The sequence below is a fragment of the Melozone crissalis genome, unplaced genomic scaffold (assembly GCF_028551555.1).
Source record: "Melozone crissalis strain CALT ecotype California unplaced genomic scaffold, PUWL_Pcris_2 ptg000002l_1, whole genome shotgun sequence".
NCBI lineage: Eukaryota > Metazoa > Chordata > Aves > Passeriformes > Passerellidae > Melozone > Melozone crissalis.
Genome location: NW_026535780.1, coordinates 20,738,430 through 20,760,232, shown reverse-complemented (window position 1 = coordinate 20,760,232; position 21,803 = coordinate 20,738,430). Strand labels below are relative to the sequence as shown.

The following is a 21,803-nucleotide window of genomic DNA, read 5'->3' as shown; positions in this document are numbered from 1 at the left end:
TTTCTCTCACCTTGGAAGGCCGACAGTTAAAGAAAATTAAACACAGACTTGAAGCTATACCATGTATTTGTAAATAAAATAACTTGACAGAACAAGATTACAAAGTATGAAATGAGCCCTTTCAGAATGTTTTAACTACAAGAGAAGTCAATGTTCAGTCCATTTTGTAAAGTTTTAAACAAATATCACTGAGGAATAGGAATATTTCCATAAAACACCTTTTTTAATGCTTTTTAAAAAAGCTTGGACCATATACAACAATTTCAGGTGAAAAATTCCACACGCACACATTGGTTTGGTTACAGCTTCAGGGGTCAGTGCAGCACAGTGCAAGTTTCATTCACAGATAAAAAGATATACGAAGTAGGTACAGGTACATTCTCAAATTACAGGATGTGATCTAACTCTGAGAAACCCTTTTCCCACCACCAAAAGGTGCTGAAAAGCAAAACATATGGAAACCAAGGGGAAAGTACACAAGGAGATGGACTCTTTAATAAGACAAGTTAATATTTGACAGCTTAAGAAAGAGGAAACAATTGGATAAGGAGGAAAACAATTGTTAGTCGTTGGAAGGTATGTACGAGGGAGGCTTGGACTTTGATTCCATAGAAAAACTGAAGCTAGCAAGTCTCCACTCCTAAAATAGAAATACCAAAAGGTACAAAAGGTAAGCACTATTAACACAAAGTGCCTTCTCAGAACAGCCCATTTTCCCTGCTGCAGGGTCCCCACTCCCTCATCTTTCAAGGAAAAAGTATATGCAACTCTTTATTTCCACTAGTCTTTCAATATATACAACCTGGCAATTTTACAGAATCTTCCTGGTCCCAAGTCTGTATCAAAGTGTTTTTCCCTTTGTGTATTTATTTCCAAGTAGAACAAATACTCCTCAGCGCTTCTAAAGAAAGCCTTATTTTGAGAAATTGTCTAAGCTAAAAATACTGATGCAATTTTCACCTGAAGCAATGTCTTGCAAAGTATGAGTGTAGAGTGCCTCTCTATAGATGCTAAGTGCACCTTTAGCTACCAGAAATCTCATGGAGGGATATGGCTCTGAAGTACTCTGCTAAATGTTATAAAAAAAATATGACTGACACTTTCAGCATACAGAATGGGAGACTAGTGCAACATGCAGCATTGATTGTTTATTCAATAAATACTTAACCCAATTATTGCCAACCAAGGCAAACAGTGCAGAAATTGTCATGTATAGATACAAAGCTTTAACATTTTTTTGTATAAAGTCAGTCGCTACTATATCCATACAACTATTTCAAAGAGGTTTTTCTGCTTCAAATTTGAGGTTATCATTATAAAAACACAGAAACATATATTTGGGGGTTTAACATGTCTTTGCAAGTGTAAATTCTGCATTTATACAGGAACATGACACTTCTGTATTCAAGAAATTAAAGTGAACACTATAATAGAGACATTTTCTGCACTGACAATTTCATGATAGTCCTTAAATACATCTCTCTTGGTCCTGGGTATTCATTTAAAATGAACTTGCATCTCACATTTATCCTGAGGTCAGCTGTGTAAAAAGGAAAGCCAGTTTTACAAGGATACTTGCAGGCTTCTTGTTCAAAATATGAGGTCATTTTTAAACAAGCCAATAAAACTCCTGGGGGAAAGAAAAAACCCAGTACTCTCACCAGTGTTTTAAGAAAAAAAACATCTTGTGACATCTTTGGGAATTACTTCCAAAAATATGTAGGCTAGCACACCCAAATGCTGTATCACCCAACTAAAATTTCAGTATGCATTTGCCAAATTTGAAACTTAGAAACTATTCTGAAAACAAAGTAAATAAATCCCCATGAAGAATCTCCCTAAGTTTCTCATCTCAAGATCCCAACCTACAACAGAACTTCTGCAAGGAGAAAGCTGCTGAATCCTGTGGGAATCTGCAGAGTCTTCAGGCCTGCCTGCACAGGTGAGGACGTAACATTTGGGTGTCCATCATCCAACATGGGGTACAGTTATGACCTTGTCAAAGCTCCACTTTGAACACAGCAGTTATTTTAAATAGCACCAACAATCTCTCAGATACCAGCATTCAGGCAAATACAGACATAAAATAGGTTTGTTTCTTCCTGGATCAGCACAATTGGTATAAGGCACTGCTTGGCATAGGACATCATAAGTAACAGCAAAACAAGAGTTCCCAAGTTTTGTGACATTTAAGCTTGTGCACTGGATGACTTTGTAATTAATTATATACCATGGCTAAAAAGATATGAGTCTACAGGATTAACAAAAACATCACCATCCCGTGCACGCTCACAGTTTTCCTCCCTAGTTCTGAAAAAATCCCACATAACATACCAATGTGAAACATTAGAAAGTATGGGTTGTTAAATTAAGAAAGTACATTTCATTCTCCAATCTTCCACAAAAGTCTAACCCAGACACCACTCAAGTAAATGAAGTTGGAAAATATTCTAATAACATTTGCACCAGTCTATCCCTGCAGAGGAGAGAAATAAACAACTATTGTCTAGAGAATTCATAGATTGAGGCACATTGAAGATATTCAGGCATATTTCATGGCTAGAACAGGATTTCTCTGAGGAACCTCACTAGAGACTTCCCCAAAAGCAGCTCCGTATGGTTTGAAACACAACTTGCAACACATGGAAAAACATTTGGTCCTTAATCGCTACTGTCTTCGTCATCATCATCATCAGATACATCATTTAAAGATGACTTGGGTGACTGGCTGTAGGAGTCTGACCTAGCGGACTGACAGGCAGTCATCTCCCCCGTAGAAAGCAGATCGTAGCAGAAGTCGCAGATTCTCACTGGCTTGGAAGACTGGCTGGGGAGCAGGAACCTCTTTTCCGAACAGGGCCCGCACACGACGAAGCCGCACTTGCGGCAGTGGTGCCGGCGGTTGACGGGAGTGAACTTGGCTTTCTGGCAGCGCATGCACACCGCGGCTTCCGAGTCCGGCACCCACACGGCCGCGTGCTCATTGCTGGGGGTCTTCCCGCTTTTGGAGAGCAGATCAGAAACACATTTATTTATGTGGTTCATCCACTCCGACTTCTCCGTGGCGGTGGCAGCATAAACCGCAAAGGACTTGGTTGGTGTCTTGATAAGCCACCCGTTCCGTAAGTCTCCCTCATCCTGGATGGAATCAATAGTGACGTTCTCCAGTGGGATTATGTGCTGTTTGTTGTATTTCTTCTTCTGGATGACAATGTTACCATAAACAAGAATGTCGTTGAACAGGAAGAACTGCCTTGCTTTGGGCTTCTTCCTACAGAGTTTTGTTAGGACTCCCTCTCCAATCAGAACGCGGCCAGGAATAGTCAGGGGTTGACCAGCTGCTCCAAAGCAGTTTTCCACTATACTTATTCTTCTAGTATTTGCCTCGCTGTTAGCCAAGCGATCCACCATCTTTCACAAGTATCCTAAAATCAGAAAAAAAAGTTTGTTATTAGAAGAGGATCGAACTCGACAGCAAGCAGCCTTCCCCAAGGAAGGTACCAACCCTGCATTTCTTAAAATTCTAACAGGACCTGCTGGCTGAGAGGCACTGACTTGGGCTAGATTTAAATAAGTATTAACATCTAAGAATTTTTAGCAACCGGTTAGTCTTTTTTCCAAAACCAAAAATGTTCTATGCAGCTGACAGCTATCTTTATCACACAGACAGCACCTACAGCACTGCATTTGGAAGCCTCCAGCAACAAACCAGTTCCTCTTCAGTAAGGCTACTGCATCCTGGTTTAATGCTCATATTTCTCTTTATATCCTCCTGCACCTTCTCCAGATGGCAACAGGAAGTATCATCCATCATTTCAAATTCTAATGCTACAAAAACATCAAGTTAACTGAGCAGCCTGGAGACCCACATTAGTTTTAACACAACAAACAAATTATATAATTGCTGTTCACATAGGAAACCACACTCCCCAAACTAGCTCACTACTGCTCGTTTTTTCCAGTATGCAAACCTCAAATCACGAGCCAAAAACATGAATCTACCTGCTGGAAACATTTTGCATAGGCCACAGCTTGCACCTCCCATTACCTCTGCTTTCATGGCAAACTCTTGAGCCAGGAACAGGGTGTGAGTCATGGCTGGTGGCTCATCACCTGCTTTCTGCTGCCTTCATTTTGCAGGAGTTCCACAGTCTCTTCACCTACATGAGCCCCATCTGCATCCATCACATTCAGGCAACCCACACAGAGGATAAGCCACACAGCTCACAATTGCTCCTGAGAAAGACTAAGTGACCTGCACCACCTCAAAGTTTAAAAAAGATTACTTATAATTTCAGGAAGTGCTAATTAACTGTATGGTCCCATTACAGATTAAAGCCCCATCTTGTTGTTCCCCAAGTAGCAAGCAAGATTTTTTTCTTGTGTGAGATAGCTAAGGCATCCAACAGGGAACTAAAATTAAGAAGTCACTACAGTGATTCATACCTTGGCAAACCACTCTTTAGCCTCTTTTGCCCTAGAATTTTCCCAGGCAGAAGTCTGGCAAAGGCAAATCCTGCCAGCCTGATCCAGATCTGCTCCCTTCAAACCCCTTGTGAGCACAGCCATGAACCTGAACTGTTGTGCTTGATGGAGCAGTGAGACATCTGGCAGAGGCAAGTGCTATGGACAGACTCTCAGCACACAGAAGATGCTCCCCCATGCCTCGCACAGGGCTCACAACGCCCCTTGCTACAGCCACAGCTCTGGACAGTGAAGAAAAGCAGAGCAGCAAATACTCCAGTGCCTTCTACCTGTGCTTCACAACATGATCCCAGGATGGGAAGTCCTCTACATCACCTACTTTTTCTTTAATCTGCACTGCCTGCCATGAATACAGCATCAGCCTACAACCGAGAGGAAACGGCTGAGACACAGCTCAGACTCCATCGCTCTGCTACAACCCGATCCAGGCAATCTTCCTCCTATGAATCAAAGCACAGATACCTCCTTACAATATAGGGATGAAACATCTCACCAGGCCTCATCTAAATAAACATGTTACCTGTGATCACACACACTTTAAGTTACTGCTCTGAAAGTGTAATCAGTTTCACACTGAAAGAGTTTGACAAGTGAGCTTGCAGATATAACTACCTCTTTAAACTCTGCACACATTATCTTGTATTGAAGATAATTCAAGACAGAAGAATCTCTAAAAGTTATTTCTCAGTGCTGTTTTTGAATTTTCTTTACATGCCTCACAGCATTAGCACAATACATGAATATTGTGTTAACTGGTTTTATGGTTAGGATAAAGCCACCAAATACAAAACAATTTTGAACTGCAGAAGGTGAAGACAAAATACAAACTGCCAAGTAGTAAGAAGGGAATGGAAAAGAAACTAGGAGCTTTTTTTATGTGTACTTGCTGCTGTCCTAGGCTCCAAAATCAAATTCAGGTGCCTGAATGCTGAAGTCCAGAATCTGGAACAACAGTTAATTGCCATTAACTGCCAAATAACCATTCCCATTTAACAATATAAGAGAAATCAACAGCCTTTGCAAACATCAAAACTGAACCAACAGCCCTTCAAACTTAAAAAGCATGGCCTCAGTCACAGGGTCAGTCTAAAGTTATTTAGTAATCCCATGCTCTCCATGAAGTGGGAAAGGACATCAGTCATTGCAATGCAAAGCAGACAGCCCAGAAAACACATTTTTCTGCAGCTACAAATCAAACATGCACCACTTATGAACTTGCACTTTTATACAAATGATCTACAAGTTACAGCAAGTTAAATGCTTTTGGTAGTCCACAGGGGGAACACTGCTGCCACCCCACCCCACAAACACAACCACATTGAAGGGTTTCAGAGAAGCTCCTGGTGGGCAGTCACAGCCACCTGTAGGAAGCAGTTGCTGCTCCACAGCTCCAACTCAGCCACTGCACTCCCCACCAATAAACTGCAAACTCAGTTCAAGGCCACTGCAAAAGCTTTCAAAATACAAGTCACTGGGAGAAGAAAACAAGGACAGAAAAAGCTAAAGGTTTCAATTAACTGTTCCCTAGGACAATTTAAGAGAAAACAACTCCAACCAGGAATGTTTAATAATCATCATGGCTTGAAATCAAGAGACACAGCTCCAGAACTTCTGCCTAAGACTATTTTGAGCTTGTTGTGAAAATAATCACTAACTAGACCTTAAACAAGAATCCTGGGAAAGTTAAAAACTATTAGGAAAGACAAGATAAATTGCATATCTTCTAGATTGAAACCTTTTTCTGAGATGGATAAACATTCCCACCTGCCAGCCTCAAGCCTGTAAATGCCAGAGACTGCTGCTGCCAATTCCACCTTTCCAAGGCATTAATTGTATTTTCCCACACTAACACATTGGACTTTTTAGAATAAGCATGCAGATATTTTTCTCTTGATTTTTTAAAGAACTAAAAATTAAAAATCCATCTGAAATACTACGCACACATTTCATACACCTTTACTAGCCTTTTCTAAGAAAGGAAGTAAGTTCAGAAATGGAGGGGAAACTATCCAAAATACATCCTGATTACAAATAATCATGAAATGTGACAAAAATACAAATACAAGGGAAGATATCCCTAACTGACAAGAGCTAAAGTTACAAGAAGTGCACCTCTTGCTCTCATGAGCACATCGACCAAGGAGATTTAAATTAAATACTGTTTGGACACACAAAGGAACTTTTAACCCCAAGATGTCACAGTCCAAAAACAAAGTTATCAATTACCAGTCTTTAAAAATTACAATCTTGTCTTAAAGCATATTCAGATCTATTGTAAGAGATAGCAGATCATCATGCCCTGGAACTGGGTGGCAATATCCTCCTCTCTTCCAGTTAAACTTTATTCTGAAATTTCTACTGTTGGCCACCATGAGAAGCAGATACTGGATTACTGCCCTGAAGATGCAGGATGTCAAGACCTGATCAAACAAAGTGATTCCTGATTAATGGCAAATTGCTGAAAACATACCCAAATCCTTCCCCAAACAAGTGAAGAATAAACCAGAACTACAGGCTTCAAAATAAAAGGTCAGACAGCTCCACTTAAGGGGAGAGTGTCTTACAGTTTAGTAAGACACTTACATAGTGTCTCCGTTTATGGATGCTGTGAAATTCATTCCCACTTCTATCATATGTGACTGATTTCACACTTCTGGCACACAAACTCCTAAAAGTCCTGAGGCCTTCATGCAAGGGGGACCCCATTTGTGATGGACTGCTGGTCCTCACAGCCATCAGATTCATGTGCTGTATTCAGACGGCAGCACAATACTAGCTGCTAGTCAAAACATTTAAAAACCTGCCCCCAAACAAACCAAAAGAACACAAACAGATCACTTTGTAAGAAAACTAGCTACAAAGAGCTACTTCCTAAGCAGGGTTTACAAGTCTTTCCAAATAAATAAATCTCAACTCGCAAAATGCTGCAATACCTTCAGTTTGTCCCTCTCACACACACACTCTTAGTACCTTTCCTGATGAAAATGCTGGGCAAAGGCTTTCATTTCCATGGCATAATATGCCATATAAAGGTGACAAAATACTCATGACACAGAAAGCCCCAACTCTCCTACAACATAAAGAACTGTTTTTGACATTTAAGTTATATCCACTTTTATTTACAAGAAGCTTCAAGAGAAAGAACAAATCTGATATCAAGATCTTGCTCCTCCATTTCTAATTTTACACTTGTATCCTGTTGGCAAGAACAAGCCCCTTCAATGTGATCAAACAACAGACATCACTGAAATTTCTGAAGAACTAACAAGTTATCCACTTACCTAAAACACAATCCATGCTGAGGAAGTCACGCACTTACTACAGTTATTAACATTCCAAACTACTGCAGCAGGAAAATAATTCTGTTAGGGTTGCTGTGCACAGACAAGTCACTTTCCACATAATTTTTTCTTTCTGCCACTGTATCCTGGAGACCAAACCAGTGCTCTCCCAGGACTCAATGCTTCTACAGGTCTTATTTAAAATAGAATGTTTATTTCATATGCTAGCTCTGCTTGTGACAGTGACCAGACTAAACTGCACAGAATTGCTGCAGCTGAGGACAGACAAAAGGAGTCAACCAAAAAGAATGCAACCCTGACTGACATAGTTACACCCAATTCACTACCAGTACATTAGCACTGTAGCAGTTAGCACCATAAGCAAAACCACAAATAACAAAGGTGCTGGAGGGGAGAAATGAGATGAAAAAGCTGTTATGGCACAGTGAGGCAGACTGCAGGCAGCTCAGCACTAAACATCTCCTCACCCCAGCTCAGTGCACACTACCATCAACACCACTCCCTTCAGGCTCCAGGAGAGGCACAGAGGGTGCTCAGGAGAGACACAACCCAAATTCCCAAGTTTCTTCAGCAAGACAGCAGAACTGGCAGTGTTCCATTACTTTTGGCTTGAGCAAGAACAAATCAAGTCCAGTGTACAGTCCTTGTTAACAACTGCTAATTAATAAACATCTAATTTTTAGTATTATTTTTCTTCAAGACTCCTTCAAGGGAGAAAAATATTACTGGCCTTGTTATAATTGTCAGTTAATCTATCATCATCTTTGCAATTAGCTATTAGGCTGTTAACAACTACATTTAACACATTGCATTAATACAAACCAGGCAGTCTGTATTTCTCAGAGTATGCTATCAGGACACAGGCAGCTTATCCATTCCTATGAATACTCACAGTTAAGGTGACAGCTTTAAAGAAAAAAAGCTTATTTAAGCTGCTGCAAAAAGCACAAGAGCTCAGAACTAATCACAAAGAGGCCCATCCAGCCCTAAAGCTGCAGCAGGATGCTGGATGTTTCAAAGCCAGATTCAGTAACACAAGTCCAATAAAAAAGTGTGTCTAACCACACCATCAGAATGGTCAAGTGAGATCTAGATATGGGTGCAGTGAAGCAAATCTAGGGAATAGAAAAGAGGCAGAAATGGAGGAGTACAAAAAAAAAAAAAAAAGGCAGAAACAGCAGATCTAAATCAAAGCACATTATACCTTGCCACACAATAACATATAAATAATTACCCAGTTGTCATAGAGAGCCCTTGTTCCCACACCTGCACATACAACACCAGCAACTCTGCTACATCACATACATTCAAATTAACCATCCTTCTTACCTAAAGGTAACATACATGCTTCATAAAAGTTTCCAAGTCTCTTAATAGCAGGCAAAAGTTACAGGTTTTATCAAGTTTGACTCCACAACTTGAAAGTTCTGAATAAAACAAATTTCAAACAGAAATTCATTGTGCTTCATTACACTTAAATCACACAAATTAAACATATATGAAAGGTAGAGAAGAGCAAAAGAAATTTTTTGCAATTCAGAAACACATAAATTGCAAACCAAAGACAGATAAGAACTATCTGCAGACCAGATATCTACTGTGCATTAAATGACTGGTTAGTAAGATGACTCATTATTTGGATTCAAAGAGGAAAATATCACTTTTCCTAAAAAGAGTTCATCAGGCAGAATCAGTCACTTAGTTACATGGAAGTATTTTAGCAACAAGTTTAAAGTAATTATTATATATTATCACATCAGACTCATACAATTTTCCTCTTGCACTTTACCTATGCAAGGAAGACAGGCTAATTTGAGTTACAGCTGCATAAACACCAAAAATTAAGTTACCCAGACCCTCATACATCCCTCACTTAAAGCTCTGTCTGAAAGAGTAGAATCACTACCTTTTGTGGACAAACTTCCAACTATAAAGGCATCTCAGTGCTGTTATACAATATGGTGACCTCCATCAATATTATATATATTGCTCTTAAGAGCAACATTTGACATTTTGCACTACTGCCAAGTAAAACACAAGTGTAAATTTCTGAACTGCAACCTGTTTAAGGAAACTTCTCCATGCTTAACATGCTGAAAATAGTTTTAATGTGGAAAATCGTTGAACTAGAAACACATACAGCAGATCTGATACAAGTGAGAAGACAAATCAGCATGTCTTAAATCTTACTTCAGCCTCAGTAGTTACACCTCCTACCCTGCATCCTTCAGTACTTCTCAGAAGGATGATATTGACTCTTGTCCTGGCTGGCAAAATTACATTTTCTAAGGACTTAGATCTCATCAGCTGTAATCAGAATCCAAGCATTCAAAGGTGGCATGAGACACCTTTACAGTCCTTGACAGGTAGGGCCAATAACAACAGCTGGATTAAACATAATATAGAAAGAGGCATTTAATTAAACTTTGTTTCTATAATTTAGTATGTAAAATAAAATACTGAGGAAAATGAAATGTTAAGTATCCATCAACCCATTTTTTAATCTCTTAGTATTTCATTCAATTATCAGTTATTTAAATACATTTGTAACAATTAACTGATGGCTTTTTTAGTGTTAATTATATATTTGAATTATTCACCAGTTGCTTTTTATTAAATAGTAAAAAGACCAATTTAAGCTTAAAGTTAAGTGAAATAAAAAAAAAATTACCCACAAAAATATTATGTTGTTAGGAGATATGGGTACGACAAATGTTTTCTAAAGGTCTTATCACTGCTAAAAGCTGACACAACAGCAACAACTAAATGCCTGTCCTGTGCTGGAGCTAGGTGGATGCTATTTAAAACATAAGACAATACAGCCTGCTAACAAGCAGTTCTCTTAATGATTCTCTTCCAAAAAGTATTCCCCAAACTGCTGTATTTAACAAGGTCTTGCTATCAGTATCATAACCAGCTGGTAAGGATACAGAGGATAACCCTGATAATATATCAAAGAAGTATCAAGTGCAACAAAAAGCTCCACCACCATACTGAAAAGAAAGAAGACCAGAGATATTAAAGAGACTTTATCAAGGCGCAGATGATAGCAGGAAATGAGGCAATAAGATCCCTCTGAACTTCGGCGTAGTCTTTATCCAGATAATCACTTCTGACTGACCTGGTTAATGGCTGCAGTGTTCAGAAAGCTACTGATAGTGGGACAGAAACTTTGACTTGATTTACAGAAAAAAAAAAAAAAAGCCCTTTTCCTTATGGCAATATAAGCTACTGAATCTTCAAACCATTGCCCACACCCTTAATAAATACTGGTATTTAATAAAGGCAAAAAAGCTGCAAGATAAAACACTAGAAAAGATGATGGCAACACCAAGGCTGCTTCAGATTACAGATGCAAAGATGCTTGCAACGTTTTATTCTGAACACTATAAAGAAAGAGTGTAAGCAGCAATCAGTAGCACACTGGCAGGAAAGAGGGTGTTACTGTAGACCTCTCCCAAGTCCCATTTTACGATTCTCATGATTTTTAGGATTTTCTATATGAATGCATTTTTTCTTCCCCCCATGAAGACACATCTTGCTGCATTGTGCAAGCCTGTGGAGCAATGGCTGCAGTGTGGGGAAACACAGATTAGCTAACTCACCCCCTTACTGGTATATCCAGTATGACCCAGCAATCTTAACCCTTCATTTGTCTCAACCTGCTGGCCAATGCTGTGGCATCAACCACAGAAACCAGGCCGGAAATATGTTCACAGCAACCACATTACTTCATGCTGTAATGTGCAGCCTGTGAATGCTCTGCCTTGACAAAGCTTTAAAAACCTTCAGATTATTTCTGAGTCCAGCATACAGTCATGTCCAACTACGTGATGGAAGTCACGAAAGCAAATCCATGCATTTGTCTGGTTAGATGTCATTATACACTATAATTACTATAATGGACCATATGACAGTTCATACAAACTGTAATTAACTGTTTTGTTTTTAACTTCTGCACATGACTGTCACAAACCAAATCCTACTAAAATTCTTCCTGAAAGCACAGTGTAGATATTCTTGTTTTAACTGGCTGACATCTTATAGTTTAGTAATTCTTTCTACAAATTACAGTTTATTTTTGTATATTCTAATTTCCATCTTACAAGCAAGGACTGTTCTTTCACTTTAATTTACCAATTGTGCAATAATTGTTCACATAATGTAAATAATTCTAAATGTATAACAACAACCAAAACCCTCACTTTATTATCAAACCTGCACAGCAGGTGCATTGCTTTTCAAGTTTGCATTATCCAAAGGAGTTAGGAAGTCCCGAGTTAAGATTGCCTAGAAAGGCCAATTCTATCTTCAGGACAGAGATCATTTCTAGGGAGATCTTTCAAGATGTATGACCTTATATCCCCTAACCCACTCAGAAGCTCATTTGGGTACAGAAAGCTATCCTTAGCAAAAGACTATTTATTTTGCCAAGCAGCATAGGTATCAGCACAGTAAGAGCAGAGCAGAGCTGTTTTACTATCCAGGCTACTCTGCTGAACAACCACCACACTCCTTGAGCTGCTATATACAGGCAAAACCATCCAAGTTCTGCACATCAGCTCCTCACAAGGTTTGGTATTTAACACCATAAACCTCAGCTGGAAATAGAACACCAACTTAACCTGCTTGTAAACAGAAAGTCCAACTCCCACATCCAGAGGAGCTATAATTCCAAGTAATCATAGAGGAGACACAAAGAAAGGCATGCGGAAGAGGGCTGTCCCACCAGACATGTCTGGCCTGTTTTAAACCTGCCCTGCATGAAGGATCAGAGCAACCACCTTGGCCATAAGGCCACGTGCAGGAACAGCAGCACCCCTGCTCCAAGCAAGAAACATGTGGCACCCATGAAAGAAACAGAGAAACGCAGAATTACCGAGTTTAAAGCTGCTCCCACTATCTTCGGCTTGGGGAAAACATGAAAGATGGAAATGCAAGCAGTACTAAAGGGTTTGTGCCACAGGGAAGTACGTGATCAGGAGTGCACTCCTAGACCAATTGGAAGGGGTTGCATTTCCCTTCTGTCCCCTGCAGCACCAGAATGCCCCTTAGGAGAGAAGATACCTCACTGCAGAAGTCCAGGAGGAACATTCTTGTAAGAGGTCCAACTTTTTAATGAAGTCAGCTGCTTATTACCACTGTCAGGCTTCTATTTACAATAAACCATGGTAGCTGGTACTGTTTTTGTCTTCTGGCATGCTAGAGACAGAGCTGCTGCTGGGAAGAAACATTTAATTCTTCATCCCCCACCTGGCAGTCAGGGGTTGGAGCAAACAGGGCAGCTATCTAAACGAACTTCTGTGTCCTTACCCATCTCTTGATAAGCTGAGCATTTCCAAAGCACCTACACAGGCTTACATGGCTTTGAGCAGCACTTTGCCACATTTAGATGAGAAAATTCTTAACACTGTTCAAGATGTGAAAGAGAAGGCCACTGGCATAAGCATGTGAAATAGCTAGAATTAAAGGAATTATTATAAAGGTAACTAATCAAAAATATACGCACAAAAAAAAAAAAAAAAAACCCACAAAAAACCAAACCACAGCACACAGCCAAAAACCCTGAAAGCTTGAATTCTGCAGAGATGAACAGGCAGGCCTGATCCACCATGAACAGTGCTCAACTTTGACAAACTTGTCTCTCAAAGCACAAAAAGCAAGATCCAGGCAACTACAGGCACAGCAAATACTTGCAATTGTCAGCATACTAAAACAGGGATAAGTAAAAAAGCTGGTATTTTGTATATCTAAAAATTATGTATTAATAAACTACATAACACAAGCATGCCCTTTAAAACTAATTAACAAACAACTGACTGAAAAAGTCCAGTACTCAGATCAAGTTTTTATTGTCATGGGAAAACACCTCAGTATTTTGACTTGCCATCTGCAGGTATTTAAGAGCACTGTCAGTGGTTTAGCTTAACTTCTGGTGCTAGCAAACTGCATCTTTCATTTTCACCAAAGCACTGGGGACATACACCAGAGTACAGTTTCAAAACCCATTTCCACAGACCTGAAGTTCAAAAAAGCTGAAGTTCATTCTGAAGTTTTCCACAGTTCTAAGTAGATAAAAGACATCAGAGGAAACACAGCCAATAGATCAACACTTTACATGTGCCTGTGCAGAGGACAGCAGCCTGGGATCCCGCTCCACCTCAAGAAGTTCCAGGGGACACGAACCCCATCTGCTGAGTCGGTGCCTAAGAGATCACTTGACCAGGCAGCGATACCAAACACCGGGATGTATTTTTCTGTTTACAATTAAACGTTTCCCTACTGCAACTGTTTAGCTGTTCGGAGAGCCTCTCCCACAAAGCGTTACTCTCCAGTTTGGCAGCAGGGACAGGGACTCGCCCCTCCCTTGCAGGCTGCCTGGCCAGGCGCCGGGCGTGCCCCTCCCATCCGACACACGGCTTCTCCAGGAGCAGCTTCACTGCGAGAGCCCCTTCGGCAGCGCGGGCCACGCACCCGGACAAGCAAACTACTTGACAGACATACACACTTAACATTTAATGGACATTGGGTGAGAGACATTTAACAAAACCAAAAAAAAAAACAGCCAAAAGGACCTGACCAATTTCTGAGCAAGCTAGAGCCTGCTTCAGCTTTGTCAACCCAGCATAACAAAGAGAACCCACTGCATCAACATTTTAAGCTTTAGAAAAGACCTATTTAAATTCTTTTGAGGAGGGGACGCAGCGTCATTACTATAGAAAAACACAGATGCAGCTGTTCTACAAGAACTACTGCCAAATCCATCTTGCAAGCAATTTTCCAAAACCAGATTGGCTGTGTGGTTTGTTGTTGTTGTTGCTGTGGATTATTACAGCACACACGGAGATAACTTGTTCGTGGCTACCCAGACCTCTCAGTCAACGTGAAAAAGAGGATTTGGGTTCCAGTGACTGAAGGAAATTGTATTTTTCAGCATGCTTCTTGCAGTAACTTTAACTGACAAGTACAGAACATTCACAGAAAAATCTCTATGCATCTGTAAGACACAAGTATACATTAAAAATAGCACCTCCTGGATCTCAGGGCACCTGCTTGTTTCAGCACCTAAGAGCTACCAGACCAGCTACATGTTCCAAAGACCTTCATCAAGTTCACAGAATTTACTTTTCCTTTTTTTTTTTTCCCACAAATGCAGCCTGCTCAGTGGCTCATGTATTTTTATTATGCACAGGTACTTAAGACAGCGTTTAAAAAAAAAAAAAAAAAAAAAAAAAAAGCTGTTTTAAGTTTTCTTTGGTTCATTTTTATTACCATTATGAGAGAAGTTATTGGCTTCACTAACAGTCTAACAAGGACTAGAGGACAGGTAATAATTCACAGCATGACCAAACTAGAGAGCGTTACCAAGTAGTCAGAGCCTGATGAGAGCCATTAATTTTCTACAAAGTACTACAACACAAAAGGACTTTCACTTTTAGCAAGCCATGTTTTAAAAGAGAGCAAAGTTTTCCCATGGAGTCTCACAATTTACAAGCACAGCAACATAACATCATTGCTATTTCATTTTTATTATATCAGTTTTTTTCACCTGCATGTGTTCTTTGAATCTTGTTATAGGAAAAGAAGCTGCACAACAAAGAGGTTTCTTTTATCAGCTCAGTAATTTTAAGCACTTCCACAAAACTAAACAAGACAAGCCAAGTAACAACACTCAACCTTCTCTTCTCTAAGCAGGTGCAATCACCTCAACTTTCTCCTGCTCCTGACCCACCTAAGCTAAGAAATTTCTACTTTGAGGGGTAACCCTAATAATATATTATACTGCAGAAATACTTTCAAGAGGCCAGGCAGCTGACTGCTGACCTAACAGGATCAGACATAGCAATGCTGGAGCACATTTTCAATATTATAGTAAGAAAAACAGAATATACAGACATACTGAACTCTTTCAAATTCTTCACTCCTTAATTATAAAAGCTCCAAGTAACTTCCACCACTAGTTCATCAGCAAGAATGGACTAAGGACAAGTATGACTGGTTGCAGGGAATCCTTCCCCTACTATTTAAAACCACTGAAACAAGTTGCCCAAATTTGTACCATAAATGGCTCATACCCCAGTAACCATGTGCAGGGCTGGCATCAGGAGATCCCAGAGGTGCAGGCAGCCAAAACACAGCTTAGGGTTTGGAATCAAACTACATGTGATTTTCAGAAAGCTTGACAACACTGAAGGCTGCAATCATGGACCTGTCACTGGTGATCCCTAGCAGTATTTAAAATATCTTTATCCAGCATTATTTAAAAAACACATAAGCCAGTATGGCAAGGGTTGAATTCTCTTTCTGAGCAAGGGACATAATACCTTTCTTACATCAAATGCTGCTACCTGGTGAAACATGGATGAATGATGAAGGTCTAGAAAACTGACATGTGACAGCTATTAATAAAAGCCAAAAGGAAACCTATAACAATGATGCCATAAATAAAATTTGTCACTCTTCAATGTAACTAGCTCTTCAAACATAACCTGTGTGTTAAAAGGGCAGTTCACTTGCCTCGATGCTGTTACCCTAGATCAGAGAGAGGGGTGGAAGGGGAACTAATCACTGTCACACACAGCTTTCAGAACAGAAGTACACTGAAAATCACTCTCAGAAGTTTTACATTACCAAGTATTGACAGCTAAGGCAGGAGAAATTTAAAGCAGAAGAGTAAAAACAAGGAGTTATTTCCTGGAAGAACCCCTTAATCACAGCAGCTTATTGTAGGTGATGGCCTTCCTAGGAAATGCACTCACTGGCCCTTTTCCCTTTCACTGCTTGTCAGATGTGCTGGATTTATTTTAGTTGTATGGAAAACAACTGGAGTACAGACTATACAGAGGACAATTGGAAAACTGCACAAAAGTTTGCACTGAAGTTAACCTGCACAAGGAAGATGCTGGCAACCTGAACAGCTGTGTGTATGGTACACTGTTAATTTGGTTAGCAAATTGTGTGTACACTTTAGAAATGCAGATGTTAAAGAACATGCTGTAACTTTTCCTTTTTCAGAAGGCATACTAAGCACTTAAAAGCAAAACAGTTACCTCTAGATGATATGCTGGAGGCACAAGAAGGACTTAAAAAAAGCTAAAGCTGCTGATACAAAGATCCTATTTATCACTATTTAGTAGCCCCCCATGTGTGCTTGAATCAGTAAAATTTCTCAAGAGATTGCCTCTCAACACAGTAAATAATTGCTTGCACATCGTCTTACTACATTCACCCACATTCTTACAACCCCCATTACACTGGGGATTGGAGGGCAGGCTGATGCAGCAACAACATTCCTGTATTGGAAATCCTTAACTTTCAACTGTTTTTGTTCTTCTTCTGGCACATGTAGCAGGATTCTGGCACAGTCTAACAAATGCCAAAATCCTGCTACCTTACATACACAATACGCTTAACACTGTTTTACTGTAAAATAAAATGATGCAAAGAGGAAAAAATAGAAAGTCACTTCCTTCCATTTCATTTTTTAAATCCTTAAATTATTTACAATCACTAATTAAAAAACCCAATCAAATGAACAAAAAAAAAAAAAATCTCATCCAAAGAAGCAATACTCATACCTATGTATGCAACTAAAGTCAACATGTGTGCATTTCTGACTGTGTAGCATTAAAGGAAGGCTGAAAAACACACAGTACTCTTCAATAACACTTCTGCACAATAATATTTATTTTGATAAAGGGAGAATTCTTGTCCTGCAAGTCTCAATCAAGCCACTTCTCATGTGTAAAGACTCATTTATTTCAACCAGACTACTCTTGCAGCCTTGAATTTGTAGGACTCTACTTGCTAACATAATCATATCTTAGAGTTCATGACAACAATAAAATAATCTTTAGTAAACATATTCTACCACACCTATCTATAGAGTAGTTTTTCACCCCTCTCAACTATAAAAACAAGTCCTCCAATGAATCATGAAGACAAAAGTCATCCTACAACAGCAAACTTGGCACTTGCAGCATTAGGGAGAAAGTTTTAAATACGTGTTTCTATTTCAGAAATCCATATTTGCCTGTACGTATTCTCTTTTGGAATATCATACTTTCATCCAAATACTGAATTAGTTCATGAAAGTAGTAAAATATACATATATAAGCATGATCTATAACTTAAAAAAACCCCAAAAATTAAATGGAAAAAGTAAGCCTGAATATTAACACAGCTTAAAATAATCACAAACGTACCTTTACCATTTGAAGCTGTACAGAACAAAGTTCCATTTTCTAGTACAAAATCAAGAATTTGTATTTCTAGCCTATCATCATCTAAGAATTGTATTAGTTTTTAATACTGGGATTTCCTTACTTGACATCACTCACTAACAGGTTCACTTTAAGAACAAAAACTGGCATGCCATTTTGTTTGCTGGGACATCACTTCCAACATTTTATCTAACATACATTTTCAGAAAATCAGGTCTGCAAGTACTAAAAAAATAAACTCTGCCTTATCTATGTGCCATGCCTTGACCCAAAGCTTTCACTTAAACACCTCTAGCCCTCTTTGGTGAAGACAAGCCACTAAAAAAGCTGTAAGTGTATGAAACCAGTGTTTGTACTCTGCCATAATTGCTCTCATGGGGCTTTTGGCAATACGCTGTCATATCGTGCCTCACCTGAAAATGCAGTTCCACCTCTTCACTGCTCTGAAACTACCCTGCATCCACTAACCACAACAGCAAAACTTAAACCCACCATAGCTTTTGAATATAGCAAACAGCTTGCCAATGATATTTTTCATAAACTAAAGGGCTTTAGGATACTATGGATAGATCCTTCTGTCACTCTGGGGACATGTCTAATTACTACGGTTAAAGCTCAGCCCTTGATTAAGGGAGACAGGACAAAACTCTAGCTGAAAAATTATTTCATCACTGCACCTAATGAAAACTCGCTTTTCAGCTAAAAAGATGCTACTCTCTTTCTACAGAGCACAATGAGAAAACTGAACCAGCTTCTCCAGCTAAAAATTTCTACACACCAACTCTCATTTAGCATTTAAGGAACTTCCTCTATGTGGGCTTCTATGTAGAGCAAAACGCAGACACACCAAACTGCACACAGCTGATTTGCATTCAGAAGGAAGAATTTGGGACTCAGGCACACAACACTTCACTTTCACTGTTGTTTTCAACAAAATTGGTGACACTAAAACTCTTGAGAAAGTATTATTCAAGAAAGTGAGCTGATATAAAAGATATTTAACAACACAGGGATTCCTATTACCCACTGGAATTAGTCAACAGTATTTAGATTAGAGGCTAAAAGCAAGAGCACTGCCTTCCGAGCTAAAGAACCGATTCCATTCTGCATGCTGATGACTGCACACAAAGCAATTAATCTGCAGGATCTCAGCGCCGATTATACTGCTGTCTTTAAATACTTCCCTTCTTTCAGACAGGCATCCCTAAAATAATTCAATATACAAGTATCAGAATTTAGGATCTGAATATTTAAGTTCTCCTCATTTCAGGAGAGAAAGAGGAATTTGCAGTCTCACTTCTGAAACAGATTCCTGTGTTGTGGGTCTGGTTTTAGAGTCACTTTGCCTACTGTATTAACCTCATCTGACCTTAAGCTGTTAGGCACATTGAAGCTTCGGCTATAGTGTTTCTCAAATAAGCATCAACCCTTTCAGTAACTCTTAGCACAGCCTGAGGACAGCCTGAATTACAACTTAATGATGCTTCTGGAAGCATTTGCATCAATTGAGCCAAAAGACAATCCTTGATCTCTGGTTAAGGATATAAAAGGTCCTTTTGGTTATCAACAACCATTGTACTGATGCTTCATGTCAAAACTCGAGTTACAGCTATTTCCCTTAGTAGGGACAAAGCCGATGCCAGGACGTGCTGCTCAGCAGACTCACCCATCGCTTTCTTGCCGTGATGAGCAGTTTTGCCATTTATAAACATCGGTGCCTATGAACATAAGTATTTCGAATGAGGCGAGAGGAAAAACATGCAGCTGTCTTTTCTCGAGCTACTTTCAGAAAACAGCTTATGAGCCATACGTATCTCCGGCAGAGCAGTTACATCCCCCTCAAAACAGGCGAATTTCATACAGGAAAAAAAAAAAACCAGGCACCTTATGCTCGCAGCCGCACGACTCGCGGTTCCGCTGTTTTTTCACAACAGTACCAACACTTTTCGGGCGACTCGCTCTGAGAACGACACGGAGTTTCCCGGGGCGAGCGAAGGGTCGGGGGCAGCGCGGCCCCGCCAGCCCGCCGGGGCAGGAAGCGCCCTCCGCCCGCCCGCCCGTCCCGCCGCCTCAAGGCGCCTCGGCGGAGTCACGAGTCGAGGAGTTTCGGGCACTTACGTAACGCCGCGGGCCCGCCGCCGTCGTTGTTCCTCCCCTTTCCCGAAGACGAACTCGTTTCCGAGACCCCCAAATCCCTCAGTGCCCTGGGACAAGCCAGCGCCCGCCGCCGTCCCTTCCTTCCCCAGGTCCTGCCCGCCCCGCCGCCTCCTTCCCTCCCTGCCGGCGGGACGCGGCGCTGCCCCAGCCCCGCGGTGGGACAGCGGAGCTCAGCGCCGCCTCCCACCGGGGAGCTCCTTCCCCCCCCGGGCAGATCCCGGTTCTCAACATGGCCGCGGGAGAGGGGCCGGAGTCCCGGCGGAGAAGGGCTCCGCAAGGAAAGTTTCTCTCTCACTCCCCGGTCAGCCCCAACCCAAGCCGATCCACGGCCGCCCGGAACACGGCCGGACGACGCTGCTCACCCGGTACAGCCCGCTCCGACCGCCGCCTGCCCTATTCGCCGCACGGCCGCGGTCATACACCCCGCGCCGGGGGACGGGCTCCGGGACACCGCCCGGCGGGGCGGGGCCGCCGCCATCTTGGGCGGGAAGGAGTAGCGCCTCAGCCGCGAGCTGCCTGCCCACAGAGCCGCCCTGAGCGGGGAGGGCGGGCCGGGCCGGGCCGGGCCGGGCCGGGCTGGGCTGGGGTGGCTCCTCGTGGGAGCGGGATGCTCCGGGCCGGACAGCTCCCTCGTCGGGCTTTTCTAAGACATTTTCTTTGTGGACGATCGCGGGTTTGTGCTTAGCTCTAAGTATGCTCGCCCAGAGGTAATTCGGGATGGGCACGTTTTTAACCACCTCTCTCTACGCAGCAGATGGAAGGGAATTAGTAACATGTCTCAGACTGAAGAGTTGCTGGTAAGCCTGGAGAAACTATGGCAGAAAGGCTCCCACCAGAAACACTGTAAGCACAAGGAGCCCCTTCCACCTTCTGTGTCGGAATTTTTTGTGTGTACACATGGAGTCACCCAGAGCAGTATTTCCCAAATCTAGCCGGCTGCTCGGCAGCTCCGCTGATCCTCCAGGGTTTCCAGCCATTGATGGGTGCTGTCAGGGGGGAAGGGGGCCTGGGAGGTTCTGAAGAGTTTTGGAGCAAGGACAGGTAACAGGGTACAGCACCATTCACTTCGATGGTGTTGCTCCAATGCCAAAGTCTGCACTGGAAAATGGCCCAATGGGCTTTTTTTTTTTTTTCTCAAGAAAATTTCACTTACATGTAATATGGCAGTTTCATTTTTCAAATTTCACATTATTGAGCAATAATGTGGTTGGCTTTTCTGGGGATTAAAAATAGGTAGTGGGGCTTTCCAGTAGTAATCATGAAACTGCTGAACTTTCTGTGACTTTCAACTGGATTTTGCATCCCAGCTCAGACAGGGACACACATAGGCAAGAGCCACATCACTGAGCTGGATTTCTCCTGCTGTGGCAGAGGCACACAGGAAAGGGAGCAGGACATGGAGCACCCTGCAGCATGGCAGTCTGGCCTTCCACTTCCCTGTCAAATCCTTGCAGTGTGTCAGCCTGAGCTGTCATGTAATTACTCTTCATGCACTGATTTATATAAGGTGTGGGCCAAGCTGTTTAACATGAGTTTTTTGGAAACAGGTGCTTGTGGCTTAAGCCACAAATCTCAGATTGTGTGCAGCAGGGTATATTTGGCAGGTGCTTCATGTGTAAAGAATTCGGGCACAGCC

General features: G+C 41.3%; 1 protein-coding gene across 4 annotated transcripts; it reads right to left on the bottom strand.

Moving 5' to 3' along the window:
* Nucleotides 1-22: 22 nt before the first annotated feature.
* PLEKHF2 (pleckstrin homology and FYVE domain containing 2) lies at nucleotides 23-20,592 on the bottom strand. Of its 4 annotated transcripts, none has more exons than XM_054269835.1 (2): nucleotides 20,530-20,592; nucleotides 23-3,425 (listed from the first exon to the last, which is right to left on the bottom strand). In XM_054269835.1, the coding sequence occupies exon 2, from the start codon at nucleotides 3,409-3,411 to the stop codon at nucleotides 2,662-2,664; it is 750 nt and encodes a 249-aa protein (XP_054125810.1). In that variant the 5' UTR covers nucleotides 3,412-3,425; nucleotides 20,530-20,592; the 3' UTR covers nucleotides 23-2,661. The 4 variants fall into 4 exon arrangements, with proteins under 4 accessions (XP_054125810.1, XP_054125800.1, XP_054125818.1 ...); XM_054269825.1 differs by lacking the exon at nucleotides 20,530-20,592 and adding an exon at nucleotides 20,129-20,212; XM_054269843.1 differs by lacking the exon at nucleotides 20,530-20,592 and adding an exon at nucleotides 19,677-19,700.
* Between the last annotated feature and the right edge of the window lie 1,211 nt (nucleotides 20,593-21,803).